Source organism: Spodoptera frugiperda, chromosome 7, assembly GCF_023101765.2.
Source record: "Spodoptera frugiperda isolate SF20-4 chromosome 7, AGI-APGP_CSIRO_Sfru_2.0, whole genome shotgun sequence".
NCBI lineage: Eukaryota > Metazoa > Arthropoda > Insecta > Lepidoptera > Noctuidae > Spodoptera > Spodoptera frugiperda.
In genome coordinates, this window is record NC_064218.1 from 7,128,530 (window position 1) to 7,144,943 (window position 16,414).

Below are 16,414 nucleotides of genomic sequence, written 5' to 3' on the forward strand. Positions count from 1 at the left end.
TGCATATTTTGGGTCACGGGCGGTACCATGGCGGTATCGAGGAGTGGCAGCTAGCTAGATAGTAGGCGAAGACAGAAGTTTCAATATTTAAAACATGAAGTGCCTACTTCAAACATTGTTGAAATTATAACCATTGTTAAAATATAATAAGCATCCACAATTAGTAGATACAATGATCTGTTTTTCATAAATGTTATCAAGTATTTGTGTATGAGTTTCTTATCGCTCATTGTTAGAAGTAGGCCTTCGGTTCTTGTTGTTTGGTGGGCTATGCGCTCCGGTTGCCGGGTGCCTACGTGACGAAGCCCGCGTGGCGAGGCTTGAGGCGAGGGGCGCCGGACCCGTTTGTTTTGTTGCGTGCGCATCGTAGTGATGGGCGTTTAATATTTATTTTTTCACCGATAATGTTTTGGTCGATAAAGTTAAAATACAAAAATAAATTCAGAATCTGATAAATACAATAATATTAGACATAAAATGTACAGAGAAGCTGGCACGTACTTCGTTAAAATGGCCAGAAAGCAATTTTCAAATATAGCTATTAGGGTCACGTTAAACATTACTCGTCTTTAAATAAATGCTAACAATTATTTTATCGAAGTAATACAAAGATCATGAGGTAATCACGTGCTCATAAGGCGGTTGTGATTAGAACGTCGATATCGACAGAAGTAATGTAAACATTACGAACATCGCTAGCGTATCACTGGAGCTTGTAAGGAGGCAAAACACAACAAAGAATCAGTCGGTTTTACGAATCCAACGCGAACAGACGCTACACGTATTAAATATATAAAATAAATATTTTACTGAATTAAACTCTTTTAAAATATAACAAAAAGTTCGTTAACTTACAAATTTATTTGGAGGAAGAAAATAATAAAAGTTTTCAAGATGTTTTCGACGAAGAAAAGTTTGGACAAGATCCTGCAGATCTACAAGAAGGAGATTCGTCGGCAAATAAGCAAGACGACCAGCGTCACCAACTCTGATGCCATGGTGCCGAGGCTCGACCAGCCATCATCCAAGCCAGCTCAGAACGACGAAACTGGTCTACCTAAGAAGCTTTTGAAATTGCAAAAATATCACAGGTCAGTGAACTCATTTGAACTCGGCGACATAAACTTTGCGTAACCACCGAAGCCGTATCATGCAGTACTTAGTATGAGTTAAAATTATTTATTAATGTGGGTACACTCGCTAAAAATAACTCCAATAAAGCGAGTACATGACAATATTTTGCTCAAATGCATGAATTCGAGCCGGGACGTTAACTATCATGCGAAATGAGCGTGATACAGCTTCAAGTTACACGTTTACTTATAAATTAAAATCGACAATAATAGAACGCAGGTGTTTTTAAATGCGTAACATGTGCACTGAATTAAATAGATTCCTTTGTAGTAGATAGCAAATTTGTATTCATACAAGAAATGTTGTAACTATTCCGACTTACCGAGAAAGTTTGTTTGCTTATTAGTTTGTTATTATTTCATATAGAAATTGTTTATATCTAACTGGAATTTGCACTAATGATTGAAATTCCTTTATTTTGTAAATTGTTTAGTAAGTCAGTCCATGAAAATCCCGTATTTTTTCTGATATTTAGATACCTGTCGACCCTGACAACCCAGGAAATGCCGATGGCTACCCGAGGACTGGCCGTGTCGAAGGACCAGTCCCGGGAGTTCATGGCTTGCTTCCCGGACATCGTGCGGGACCTCACTGAGACTGGCAAGCACATTGATGTGCCAGAAGCCAGCAAGTGGTTGGCTAAGGTACGTTATATGTCGCTGCAGTCAGTCGTAAGTGAAGTGCGTTGGTCAAACCTGTTATAAAAACTGACTAGAAACTCGCCTATCCACCGTGTCTGGATGGACTTTATACCTCACTATAAATTACCATACTTATCACAATGAGTAAATACATCATTTATGCCATGCAATTTTCGCTGCATCTATCTACATATTTATTAAACGATGATTTATGTTCAGTTTTTATAGCAGACTGTCATACTCTAATCACTTTTATTCAAAATTTCTGTGTTGGTAAATTTAGTTTTCACCTTTGGCTGTTTAAGCATTCGTTTTTATTTGGATCATAAACAGTAGCAATTTGTGTCATTGGCCATTTACTGCAACGTAAACAAAAATAATGAGTTTTGACGTCAAACTGTATCGCTTAGCTTTGCAATCGGCCCTGCACATAAAGTAAACAATATTGTAATTACTTATGCATGCAACTCACTTAGTCATTCTACTAGAGACATTGATTCTTCTATCGACTCAGAACCATTGTTTAAATATTAAGTAAAAAATCGTACAACAATACCAAACTACCTGTACGTAATACGTATTAGAGTTAAAACTACGCAGTATCAAAACTATGTGGTCACGGTACAATAACCGTATCGAATAGTTTTAAATATTTTCCAATCTAAATTAATCAGTTAAAATACTCGTAATGTAGTTTATTGAAGAAGGAGTTGTTTCAAGGCTGACTTACACTTTAAGGACCAGTGTCTATGTTTTGGAGTAGATAACGGTTTCAGTGATGTAAATATTATTGATTCTTGATGCTATAACATTACGCACTTCGTTCGCGTGGAATAGTGACTTCCGGCAAATTTTTGGTTTTAACCACATAGTTCCCGATCTCGCGGGATCTCTTCAAAAATGAGATGTGGAAGATATTCCAGGGAACTCTTCAAAAATCAACATAATGAGCTCTGCGTTTGAATTTAATAGATGTATACTCACTTAGGGCTTGAAAAAATAGTTTAAAAACGGACTTAAACTAACTTAAAACTAAAGAAAGCTACGAATTACGAATTTATAAGTTTAAAAAAAAACTATATTACAACCTAAGCTCTATGCTTAATGCTTAAACTAAATAATTTAAAAGAAACGACTTAAATCTAATCTAATTAATTTATAAATTAGACTTACAATTTTATTAAAAAAACTAACTACAGTAACTACTAATAATCGATATCAAACTAAACCTTAAATAGTTTAACCAAAAAACCAGGAAAACCCAACAAATAAACTTATTAATTGACAAATACAACGAAACCAATTTAGAATATACGAAACAGCAGGACCACTACAGACAAATAATCATACGACTGATAATACACTTTTTCTACGATAGTACCGAAGCGCTCGGCCGTTACCCAACCAAATGAATGTAACGAAACCATAGCGCGATCTATTTCGATCCCAACGCCATATATCGAGGATAAAGACAACTTGGATTATTTATTTATACTCCGTTCGGGCATTTTCTTTGTACTAAAAGTTTAATTATATTGATATTATTTTTTTCATACCTTTTTACTATTTATTTACTTTTTTCGATGAATTAAAACAATAACATGAACCGAAACGTGTAACGATCGAAATAGAATTATCTATATCCGTTAGAGCATTTTCTTTGTACTAAATGTTTATTATATTGATATTATTTTGTTCATACCTTTTTGCTATTTATTTACTTTTTTCGACGGAATTAAAACAATAACATGAACCGAAGTCGTGTAACGACGACATAGAATATATTTATTAATAATTTACGGATTTATTATTTTTTGATTTTTGAAATAAAAATATATCTATGTCCTTTCTAAGGTTCTAAACTATATCTGTACCAAATTTCAACCAAATCCGTCAAATAGTTGCGGAGATTAATGGTATAAGCATAGAATGTTCGACGTGATTCTTTAATTTGACATAACTTTAAAAATTTATGAACCGATTGACATGAAACAAACACTAAATGTAAATTTGCATCCCACAATATATTCGTGAAAACCGCATCCAACTCGGATCAGCCGTTTCTGATTAGAGCGCACAGACGAACAGACAAACAGACAAACAGACAAACAGACAAAAAAAAAGTTAATTACATTTTTGGGTTCGACATCGACATAACAATAACCCCTGCTATTTTTTTTATTTTTATTTTCAATGTACAGACAGCACTGTTTCTAGATTTTATCAATATATGTATAGAATCTTGATGCTTATAGCATAACGCATATAATAACATGCCTATGTTACAATATACTCAAGTCTTAACTACAAACGCAGTTTCTTAGCTATTTGTGTCATGTACTAATTGAGTATTGTTATTTTCAGCTGTTGCAATACAATGTGCCGAACGGTAAAAAGAATCGAGGTTTAGCGACAGTGCTGGCTTACAAAATGCTTGAAAAGAAAGAAAACTTGACGCCAGAAAACATTCACCTAGCTAATATGATGGGATGGTGCGTCGAAATGGTAAGTTTAATACAAAATAAGTACTTCAATAAGCTGATTTACAATGAATTAAGTGCTAAAGTATTTTCTTTGATAAAGAAATAAATATTATCTTTTCAAAATATGTAACAGTGCCATCAGAAACCGCAATAAATACACATAAACCTAGATAATGCCACGCGTTGATTACAAAATAACTCATGATATAGATTGTCAAAAATAACAATTAGAGTATAAGCACATGTGAGTTAGCCACGCGACAAAAAAGTCCAAGTGCGTCGTTACATAAAGTTTGTTTAAAAAACTAGTTTATCGAGTTCCTCTATGTACGGCGTTGGCCTTGGAAATTATGTTTTTGCACTCTACAGATTTTGATAGCATATACGTAGGTATACACTTGTATTTTGGTAGCGTGTGGAGTCTTATCGAGCTACCATGGATTGAACACCCAATATTTTCATGTTACATGATATTTTTTATTTAATTCGCTGATAACTATGTACGTTTTTAAACCAACAACATGAAAGTTTATAAACTGATAATAATAGAAATAAACATTTCATTCATCATTGTTAAATTATTTCAGCATTCTTAGGTATTTAAAACTCTATCATATCACGTGTTCAAAAATGCGTTTGCTATATTTTCGTTACTAATTAGTAATTAGTATTCGTGACGGCTATTCTAAAAGATAATAATATTCGGCAGACGAATAATATATTAGCATTAATACATATACATCCGACGGATCCTTATTATTTGGAGAGTGTCTGCCATTTTGAATTAGTTACATTTTAATATAGACAGATAGCTAGAACATAATAATAAAACTTGTTTACTCAGCTTGCGTCGATACAAACACGGATCATTCTATTTATTTAACTAGGTGCAATTTACAGAGATGATAAAAATATATTGCGCAGTTGTCCATTTAAGAAAAAGACGTGGTTTTAAGTAACCCACGTTGCACGTTGCAATAACATCAAGAAACTTCTAGTCTAGTTACAATCTAGTATTTACCTAGTTTACAACTGGTATATCATACTTGAGATGTAGGTAATGAATGTTATCTAGGAACTGTTTACCTCGCACAGCAATGTTAGTATTAGATTTATCTAAAAATAAATCAGTAAACTTCACTACTCCAAGCATTAATCATTCCATTTTATTGACACTAGCTAGAATAAACATTCGTCAGTTTACGTTTGAAATGTATTAGGTACTACTGTGTAATTTATTTATAAGCATTTACTTATAAATCCAAATATTTAACTTTACGACTGACCTATGGACTTGTGAACCGTTTCAGTATAAGATGGCTTTAGTAGCTAAGTAGGTAAATATGGCTTATACATGTTTTTATAAAAAATCGCACATTCAATATTTTCAGTTCTGTTTTTACTAAAATTAAAAACAGAACTGAAAATATTTATAATTTTCTGAAATATATAGCGAAATTTAAACCGTATTTACTGTACACCTCCAATTGAATGCGTTTCTGTATTTTACAGTTAATATATTCAACGACGAAGGCACATATGTATCTCGAATGCCATTACAAACATATTTAGAACTAATTTATATATTAACCTGTCTATTTATATATCATCATATCAATTGTCACTAATCGATCACTATTGTCCACAGTTCCACACCCACCAATTACTGATGAATGATATCATGGAGGGCACGGAGATGCGTCGCGGGGCGCCCTGCTGGTACAAACATCCCGAGGTCGGCCTCACTGGGATCAATGACGCCTCCCTAGTCCAGTCTGCCATGTTTTCAACCATCAAACGTCATTTCCACAGCAAAATGTACTACAAAACTGTCCTTGAGACGTTTAATGAGGTATGTTGATAATAATTCTATGTTTTTACGACCTTCCAGACCATGTAAGTCTTAATGCCACGAGCTAATGAGTACAGAACTACCGGATTCTACCTACTTAAATAGTTAAATACTGGTTACAAAAGACTGAATACCTATATCATTAAAAGAATATTGATAAGTAATACGATTAATACTTAAAATGTGATTTATAAATATCAACGGCGATGGTACCAGATTGAATCTACCTACCTCCGTATCTGGTATGAACCAGTCTATTAATAAATGTCATTTAATTTTAGATATCTCCTGACTGAATGTGAACATGTGACATTTTACTGCGTTTTCTATAAACTCGTATTGAAACAATGTTTAGTTTTGGAATCTAGATAGTTAAATCTTCAACATCCGTAACAGAAAACAATTGGAAGACGTGTCATCGTTTTACGATTTGTTTACTTGTCGATTCGTTCCATAACTTCCATAGTTAGTTATCGCGCTATTGATTTCAAACAAAAGGCCATACATTTTAATTCAAGATTCCATTCAAAGCATGGATATAAACGTGACATAAACAGCAGGAACTTATGTGCAAAAACAAATTGTTGTTAGGTAGGTATGTTCTTGCTGTATTTGTTTATATAACGACATTCAAACGACTTAACAACTGCAATTTGTACATATGTAGGTAAATAGGTATATAAATTAAGTACATAATACTGGTAGGTAGCTATAGTTTGCCAGCTCAGTGCAAAATGTTTTATAGTAATATTTTTTTAGGTTAATAGTCATTAAGTAAGTAACTGCCATTTTCAATAAACGATCTTATTCTAACAACTTTGGATCGATCTTAATTTTTGACAAAAACTCTATAGAACTAATGCCAAAAATCGATCTTAATCTAAAGATTTTAGATTGAGATCGGTTATTGAAATCGATAGTAAATCAGTTAGGGATTGCATTAGTTTCATTATGGGACTAATTAAGCGATAATAACCTAATGCTTAGCAAGACTGAAAACCTAATTAGGTTTTATCTTAATCTCAGACATTAATCGAAGTCTAAACGCATGACATAACCTTGTAATTAAGCTCTATTCATCCATTCAGGGGCCTTAGTCTGCTATTACAACTAAGGCAAACTAAGGCCCCAGGTATATTACATTCCTACCTAAATGCGTTAATTACCAAACTAGGTGTTACTTATCATATTAATTAAGCCATGCTGTATTTTTTATGAAAACAATCTGTTATCTAATCGTTTTATATGAATGTCCTAATCTCACCACCAGCGATGAAATGAGTAAACATTTTACTAAGGCTTAGTTACGTCTACGTTGTATGTTAGTAGATTAGAAATAATTAATATTTTGTTTGTGATTCTTTTTGCTAGTTTGTATGATAAGCTTTAATTAAAATTATGATGTTATATAAAACGTAGGTAGTTATTAAAATAGTAATTATTTTTATATTAAGCACTTCTTGCTTAGGTATATTAAACACTTAACATTAAATATTTTTTTAGATAAAGTTTCAAATAATTACGAACTTAACTACATATCCAAGAAACATCACAATCGTTTAATCAATTCGAAATTGTATACAATAAGTGTCTAGTAAAATTAATTTCCAATTTCTCTTTGTATTCGATCTTTATAGCAAGTTAACGTTACATTGAACTTTCACAAAATCGAGTGCAATATTATAAATCTGTAGGTACTTACCGATGCAAACATCAAAACTGGACGTAAACAGGTTCCCTCATTGTGCGTAAACTTTCATCGCATTTGTCCTCAGTTATGTTACCTACATTAGAAACTTAAACAACTTCTTTGTTATTTAAATAATAATTTTAGTTACGTATTATTCTAACAGTTAGTTAAAAACAAACATAAAACTATTGGTAATGCCGCCGAAATTTAAAAATGGAACAGGTCATATTCTTTTAACTAACATAAAATTTATATTCAGCCAATCATTTTCCGATTCTTTGTGGCCAGTATTTTACAAGCAACTTGTAACCTTTTTTCTAATAACAAATTCTCTTTACAGATGCTGATCAAATGCTCAATCGGCAACTTCTTAGAATTCCAAATGAACAAAACGGATAAGCCGGACCTTACCCAGTTCACCATGGAGAAATACGAAGCCATCACTAAGTACAAGACCTCATATCACACATTCCAAATGCCAGTCACCCTGGCTCTGCTCATGACCGGAGTAGAGGACCCTGAAACACATAGACAAGCTAAAACAATCCTGCTAGAGATGGGTGAATTTTTCCAAATTCAAGTGAGTTTATAATTAACCATCTTAAATTTAATGTTCTTTTTAATCAACTTGCCTACGTGTGTCAAGAAGTTATCGCAAAATCGTAAGACATAAAACAACACGTAACACATGTAATTACAAAGATTGTGTAATTATTTCACGAAAACAGTACTTACATCGATGTCATAAACTGGGTTTTTGCTAATCAAATAACGGTATCTTTAATGCACTGTACAGTTCAAATAACAAGAAAATCTCACGATAGTAATTTATCTTGTTAATGTCATGATTGCGAATTTGTTTTATCTTTCCGTAATTAAACAAAGCTGTAAGATAAGGAATTTTCGGTTGGCTAATGGCAATAATTTTCTTTTCAGGATGATTTCTTAGATTGCTTCGGCGATCCAGCTGTCACAGGCAAGGTTGGAACTGATATCCAAGATGGCAAATGTACCTGGTTAGCAGTCGTTGCTTTGCAAAGGGCGACACCAAAACAGAGGCAATTTATGGAAGAGAACTACGGCAGCTCAGACCCAGAAGCAGTTGCTAAGATCAAGCAATTGTATGAGGAGCTCCAACTTCCACACACCTACTCAGTCTTCGAAGAAGCTACCTACGACCTCCTTAGGACACAAATCCAACAAGTCACCAGGGGCCTGCCCCACGAACTGTTCTTTAAAATCTTAGATAACATCTTCAGGCGAAGTGTTTAGACTGTGTAGCTATAGACATATCGGTTAAGTTAGTGACTTAGAAAGGTGCAAAAACCTAGTAGATGTATATTTGTATAAGGTATACTGAAGTCCTCGATAAAATAGACGCGCTTAGTGAAGAATAAAGTTATCTGGAGTGCCGTCATTTTATGCATGAGCGCTGGGTGTGAATGCACTGTGTTTAGATTTTTTATTAAAAGCTGAGTCGAAATTTGTCTGTATTAAGGCTCTAAATCTGTGGTCGAGAAGAGGAGAGACCATCGGGAGAAGAAGAGGATTGTAGTTGATTAGGAGTTCGTAACTCTAAACTTAAATAATAATGATATAATGATCTTGTTTTCCTAGATATAGTATGCTACAAATTAATACGATTAGTACTAAACTGCCTACAGCCTAGTAGTTATGGTATTAGCTGTAGAACTTAAAATTAATGCTTTGTTTTACCTTTTTCTCCGTCTTACCTTATTACGCCTATGATTAAATAATATTGTTCATTGAAACCCTAATTAAGCATGTATTTCTCTCGATGATGATATTAAAATGTTGAATGCAATTTGATGAACTTTTATTTTACCCTGACATACCTACTACTACCCTTCTCAAGATGATAAAGAGATTGAGGAGTCTGGAATTGGTAAAAATCATGGCCTGCTTGATGGTAAAAACTTTGCCTGCTTAATAAAAAGCGTAGACTAGCCTAAGTACACTTCCAAAAACTAAAAGTTAATGAGAACCATGTAGGAAAACATTATGGGTATTTCGATGACGCAGATAAACAGATATTTTTGAAAACGGGTTCCTTAAAATTATACCAATGTCTAGAAAAAGAACTGAACTAGATTAACAAAAACAAAATATTACGAAAATGTAAATAAAAAAGGTAATGAAGAATTACAACCTACAATAAATTCAAGAATGTTTACGTTTGAGTTGGATTTTCCGCTAGTTACCTATGTGAAAGTTATAACGCGATAAGCCGACCCATTTAAATCCGGAAACTTCTTTTCGTTATCGCATAGTGCGATGCAAGGTCGATGCAATTATTCATATTTAACTGCTATATTTAGTCGTGCTGAAAATAATCCTTATATTGATAAAAAAAGTATTGATTGAATATCGTTGTGAGCGTTTTCTTCATTACGGATTGCATTCAGTCTGATGCGCACATTGCGCATTGAGTCTATCTCAATGGATGTGCACGTCACTTGGCGTACGACCCCTTCTTCAAGCGCTCCTCTCTTCGGCAGCCTACCTACCTCTTTATGCAAAAAAAAAATTAAAATTAATAGATGCATCATGGACATGATCTTACTTACTGTCGCACCTAGAGACATTTAATGATTACTTAAACTATTCCTTAGTAACGATTGTATCGAAAACAATTGCTAAGGACTGGTTTAAGTAACAATTAAGTAACTCTACGTGTGGCAGTTAGTAAATACTCTTTCTTTAACTTTCTCAATGACTTTTACTCAAGTTCATATCCGTTCCATGTGTGATTCGAATGCGTGGAAATGGTAATGATCTAGATTCTAGACAATGCACTTTCATTCATAGTTGCTGATTTCAGACTTCTCTCTTATAATCTCATGAGTCATGACTCAAACAGGTGCAAGTTATCATTTAGATACCTTTGCTTATCGCGTTTTTTACGTGCAGAAAGACTTAGGTAAAGGTGCACGTAATTTGCTTCATCCATTTTTCATCGGCTGTGTTATAATCAGTCCCTTATAATATTAAGTGATTTGACTACAGGTTCGTAGTCATATTCACTTCAGGATTCGATCTCAAAAATCAAAATACTTACCCTAAAACGTGCAAAATGCACAACCTGCAGTAATAGAACACGGAATGACCGTCTCGTGTGTCGCACTTAGGACTACTTGACATACGATGCAGTTTCTTTAGACATTCACACTCGCCTCATAAATTATGATTCAATGCATAAAGTTTGAACAGACATGCCTTTAGGGGAAGGTGGTACAAAATGATCCCCTTAAGGGAGAACAGCTCTAAAACTAGTGTTTACAACATTAAGATAAACTTAAAACGTTATATGGGTAGCTAGTTAATCGAACTACAAATTGAACATGCGTCGAGTCGCTTAAGCTATAAGGAATAATTGTTATTAATATTTTCGTAAAGGTCTACGTAAGGATCATTTTGTACACCCCTGTGTCCAAAACGATCCCCAGTGTGCGGGTAAAATGATCCGGAGATCATTTTACCCCATCATTTGATGGGGTAAAATGATCTCCGGATCAAGTAAGAAATTAAACATAAGTTAAATAAAAGTAAAATAAATATACGTTTCGAACAGTTTTATTGTAAAATCAGCTTTAGTATCAAAAACAAATAATTTTAAGCAAGAAAATAAAGGGTCTAAACAACTTATCATATCTTTATATGCATGGTTAATGAAACAACGATAAACATTTCAAAACCAAAATCGACCCTGAAAGAGATCCGTTATGATTGTGTCCCTATTTAAAATGTATATGTTACAGCCAAAGTAATAAATCTTTATATTATGTATACTGTCTAGCCATTATATATAACGTCTACTCAATTTAGATAAAGTGATAAATGCCACATAATTAATCACATTTACTAGCAATTTTATATACTATCTTTGAAGACTTGGATAATGTAATAAAACGAGCAGCATGCATGCATGCTTCCATGTGCCTACGATGCACATAGGCAGGGTTTTTGCGCTAAGGCGCGAAAATCGCGAAGGCGCGAAGGAGCAAGGCGGCCCCACGCGTGCTAATCGTCGCAGACGGCTTTCGCTCATCACCACAGCTTCGGCTTGTTGGCCGGCTTCGCCAGCCAGCCTGAGCCACGGTGGCTCACTAACAGCCTCCTGCTCCTCAGCTCGCGGGCCGCCTCGCTCCTACGCACTTTCGCGATTTTAAATTACACTTTAGGGGTAGGACAAACAAGACTACATGGAGTCGGTTTTGTAGCAATTCGGTTTTGTCACTAACTTTTGTTGCACAGCATATGAAATTTTTAAGTAACATTATTATTTAATTGTTACAGAAACTATAGCAAATAGTTTAATCTGAATTATGTATAGGGTACTACAAGTCCACCACCACCATTTCCTACATAAATCATTAGGCCTATGCGAATCAAATTTATGCCACAACAAATTAGTCTTTGATCTTAAAGACTAATTTTTATTCTTACTACAAGTTATTCTTACAAGTAAGGCTTTTGTGACATTTTGAGTTACACATATATTATTACTTTGACCAACTTAGACTCCCTATTATGAATAATGTTCAGATAAAGTGATTAATATATTACATTGTCTAGTAAATTTGGCATTTATATACATATAATGACCAGTCATTATGATACTTGCTATTTAATCACTATGACTGTAACATATACACCTATTTATTGAAAGTTCACTGAACACAATTGGCACAGGGTAAAATGATCCTGGGATCATTAAAAATAGTAAAATGATCCTGGGATCATTTTGCCCACCCAATGTAGGGATCATTTTGTCCCAAATGCCTCATTAAAGAAAAATATCTAAACATGACCTATGATTTTTAAATACTGTAATGAAAGACAGTTAAATCGATAGCTATTTGACAGCAAAATCCGAGACAAACATACCTGTCACATTATATGTACATAGACTAAAGCTACGGTACATAACGTCAAATAACAGCTTACTTTAGATTGGCCACAGGAATTTTGTTTTTTTTATGATAAAAACTTTTCTACAGCGAACAACGCCATGAAACTAACACAAATTGTACAGCTAGGCCGTAGGCACCTGAAATTCACATAAAATATCCTAGATGGCACTATTAAGTCGGTAAAGGAGTCAGGGATCATTTTACCTTAAGGGATCATTTTGTACCACTTTCCCCTATTAAGATTTTTTCTAACATCACTCATAATAATTGACAACAGTTTCGCTGGAAGCGACACGAGATGAACTACGTAGGCACATTATTATGCAAAAACTTATTATAATAAGAAAAGGAGTTGTTTCTTTTTCCTTCAGTCATTTCTAAACAACAATGCTAGGGGCAATCAGATAAAATGTTACATCCGCCTATTATAAACTGGTCTGGACGTCATTTTGAAGTATTCCTGTGAGGATCCCCGTTGAGTTTGCTAGTGAAACGCTTTAGTGATGAACATTCCTGGAAAAATGGTCGCTTCCAGCTTGATGATGAAGAGCATTGGAACTGTGATGACTAGAAATTGGGTTGAAAGGTATGATTTTAATTAGTGTTTAGTGCCAATCTTTATCATTAAATTAATAAATATGTTCATTTCGTGTCATCGCATATCAATAGACGAGATTGTGACCTGACGATGACCGTTGCAAATAAAACAGTCTTAAAAGTTTAACTGCCGCACTCATAGACATTAAATTATTACTTAAACCATTTTGTATCGAAAACAATTGCTAAGGACTGGTTTAAGTAATCATTAAATGACTTTTACCACCATGGTAAGCCTCATTTATTTAATAGCCATTGACTACTAAGTACACCTGCCACTTTAGTCTTAGCCAAATAATATTTAAACATCACTTCGCGTCAATGCCTTTTATAATGTACAGGCACTATCCCTAACAGCCGTCTTATCCAACAGTATTAACCCTTTCTCTTTATTTTAGTACCTTCCAGAGATTTTGTGCTACTACTACTCCAAGTGCAAAGAAATTCGATTTAAAAGAAGAAAAGGCTGAATTCCTTAACGCTCTTCCAGGAGTCATTGATCTATTTTCTAAACATGAAAAGTTTCACGAAGTACCCGGTACTGAAAAATGGATGCGAAATGTGAGTGTTAAATTTTTATTGATTTTTCGAGAAAATTAAGTCCTTCTGATGCCAATGACCCGGATTCTTTACATTTCCATATACGTATGAATGGAATGACGAAATATTTGTAATAATAGAATTGACTTCGATCTTGTTATTATGTATTAGCTATGTGTCAATAAATACCGTAAACAGACACACCCCATTAGCAAATTATATAGGTAGGTACGTACCCACGTTACTAACCAAAATATCTGGAACATCCTTTATTCAAATGTGATAATTTCCTAAATTATTTACATTTTGTTGTAAACTGAATAATTAACGCCTGACACACCCGCGCAATTTATTTTATAAAATTGTTAAGTCACTTACTTAAGTCACGAATTTTAAATTTGTAGCTATGTAGGTACGTGACTTGCAAATATTATTATGTTTTGCTAAAATACCTATGTTTAGTTTTCATTCGTGATGTAAGACGTTGTACCCTTAGTACGAGTTTGTTTTACGTTGAACGAAAACGAAATGGGAGCGCGTTCGGCGTTCTAATTGGCGGTGCGAATGAACTAACCAATCAGAGCGCCGAACGTGCTTTCGTTTTGTTTTCTTTCAACTTAAAGCAAACTCCTACTAAGGGTACTGACCACTAAAACTAAGTCACATGTTAATGATGGTGGTCTAGGATAAAATTCAAAATTAATTGTTTCCAGGTTTTAAATGGAAATTTAATTGGCGGTAAGAACATGAGAGGACTAACAACGGTAATGACGTACAAGTTTATTGAGAAACCTGAAAATATCAATGAGGAAACATTGCGGCTGGCGAGGACGTTGGGTTGGTGTGCTGAAATTGTAAGTCAATGTAATAGTTTCAAAGTCCTGCACAGAGGCGAGGGCATAACATAAGTTGACACGATTTTATTGCCCGAAGTAAACAGTACACATAATACGAGTTTGCTTTACCTACCTTTAAAATATTCAAAACCAGAGCGCGTTCGGTGCTCTGATTGATTGGTTTATTCGCACTGGATAATCAGAGCGCCTAAACTCGTAGTAAGGGTACTGAACAGAGACGAGAGCATAACTTAAGTTCATTTAATGCCCCAAGTAAGCAGGGATAGGACACCCAATATTCGTCAGTTATTTTGAAGCCTAATAAAAATAAAATTAAGTACCGATTAACTCTGTTAGCAAAGCAATGTTTGCTGAGACACTTTTTTTTTCAAATAAACAACAGTTTGCTAACTATGTAAGTAAGTACCGAAAACAACTGAACTAATATTAATGTTTAAACAGTTACAAGCATACTGCCTAGTGTTGGATGACATAGCTGATGGATCTCTTACTCGCCGAGGCTTGCCCTGTTGGTATCGAAGGGAAGACGTCGGCATTGCCCATGCAGTCAACGATGCTACGCTCATCCACTACAGTCTGCTACATTTGTTAAGAGTCAACTTCGAAAAGTCTCCCTACTATAACGACCTCTACCATAATTTTAACGAGGTTAGTATTGGTTTTCAAAACATACTAAGGGGGTGGTAGGTACCACACTATGTAGTGAGGCTATATTAGAAGGTGAGCTTATTGCTTTCTAAATTTATCTAAAAAGGCAACCATACTAGTTGGTTATACTCAGCTCGATCGTCTCGATCTGGGAATAAAACCCTAGATCCCATTCTGGGTCGTTGGGCAAATTATATTTGTCTTGGTGCTTAACTTCAAGCAAAATCAAGCTTAAGAAAGTTCCTGACTGTTGTGAACGAGATTATTATAAGACTTACTTATATATACATTTGCATAAGACACTAACAGGTAACAGACTTTTGTTACCTAAGTATATTTTATTTAGTTATCTTGTGTTTCAGACGCTCTTTTACACATGCCTTGGCCAATATCTGGACATCATGACAGGAATGAAAAAGAAAAACTACGATCTATTCACGATGGATCAGTACAATGATATAGTTAAGTATAAATCTGCATATTACACCTACAAACTGCCAATAACAGCTGGATTAATGCTAGCTAACCAGTTCAACGAGGAAACTCACAAGGATAGTGACGAAATATCGATGCAGTTGGGAAGACTTTTTCAAATGCAAGACGACTACATTGATTGTTTTGGAGACGAAAACATGACAGGGAAGATAGGGTCTGATATTCAGGAAGGCAAATGTTCGTGGTTGGCTGTAAAAGCGTTGCAGCATTGCAAACCCAATCAGCGCGCTGTTTTCTCTGCCTGTTATGGTAGCCATGAACCAGCACATGTAGAACGTATTAAGCAGCTTTACGTCCAGCTGAAGATTCCTCAAATGTATAAAGAAGAAGAAAATGAAATCTACAACAACATTGTCAAGAGAATTAAATCCGTATCTTCAAAATCTCACCAAGAATTATTTCTTAGAGTTTTACACGATACATATGGCAGAAAACATTGATAATTTGGGTTATGGTTTAAAAGGTCAGTAATTGGGTACGATTTTAAATTAATAAAACTAAATTTTACTTTGTTTTTGTTTTATTTTTATAGCTAGTTAACTT

The 16,414-nt window shown here is 34.4% G+C and overlaps 3 protein-coding genes across 11 annotated transcripts in view; 2 read left to right on the top strand and 1 right to left on the bottom strand.

The window, feature by feature from the left end:
- LOC118266035 (uncharacterized) overlaps positions 1-16,414 on the bottom strand; it is a 56,065-nt gene that overhangs the window by 35,006 nt on the left and 4,645 nt on the right. For 7 of the 9 annotated variants that reach the window (XM_035579377.2, XM_050694712.1, XM_050694711.1 and 4 more), the window contains exon 1: positions 7,813-8,134. The exons of the other annotated variants lie outside the window; for them this stretch is intronic. The gene's annotated coding sequence lies outside the window, so the exon portion shown is untranslated. Of the gene's footprint in view, positions 1-7,812; positions 8,135-16,414 lie in introns of those variants that run through there. 9 annotated transcript variants of the gene reach the window in all.
- LOC118266239 (farnesyl pyrophosphate synthase) lies at positions 727-9,625 on the top strand. The gene is made up of 6 exons (XM_050694724.1): positions 727-1,091; positions 1,610-1,778; positions 4,140-4,280; positions 5,907-6,110; positions 8,141-8,380; positions 8,737-9,625. Exons 1-6 carry the CDS (start codon positions 895-897, stop codon positions 9,070-9,072), a joined length of 1,287 nt encoding a protein of 428 aa, XP_050550681.1. The 5' UTR covers positions 727-894; the 3' UTR covers positions 9,073-9,625.
- LOC126910841 (farnesyl pyrophosphate synthase-like) lies at positions 13,155-16,378 on the top strand. The gene is made up of 5 exons (XM_050694725.1): positions 13,155-13,320; positions 13,730-13,892; positions 14,585-14,725; positions 15,170-15,376; positions 15,739-16,378. The coding sequence occupies exons 1-5, from the start codon at positions 13,238-13,240 to the stop codon at positions 16,309-16,311; spliced, it is 1,167 nt and encodes a 388-aa protein (XP_050550682.1). The 5' UTR covers positions 13,155-13,237; the 3' UTR covers positions 16,312-16,378.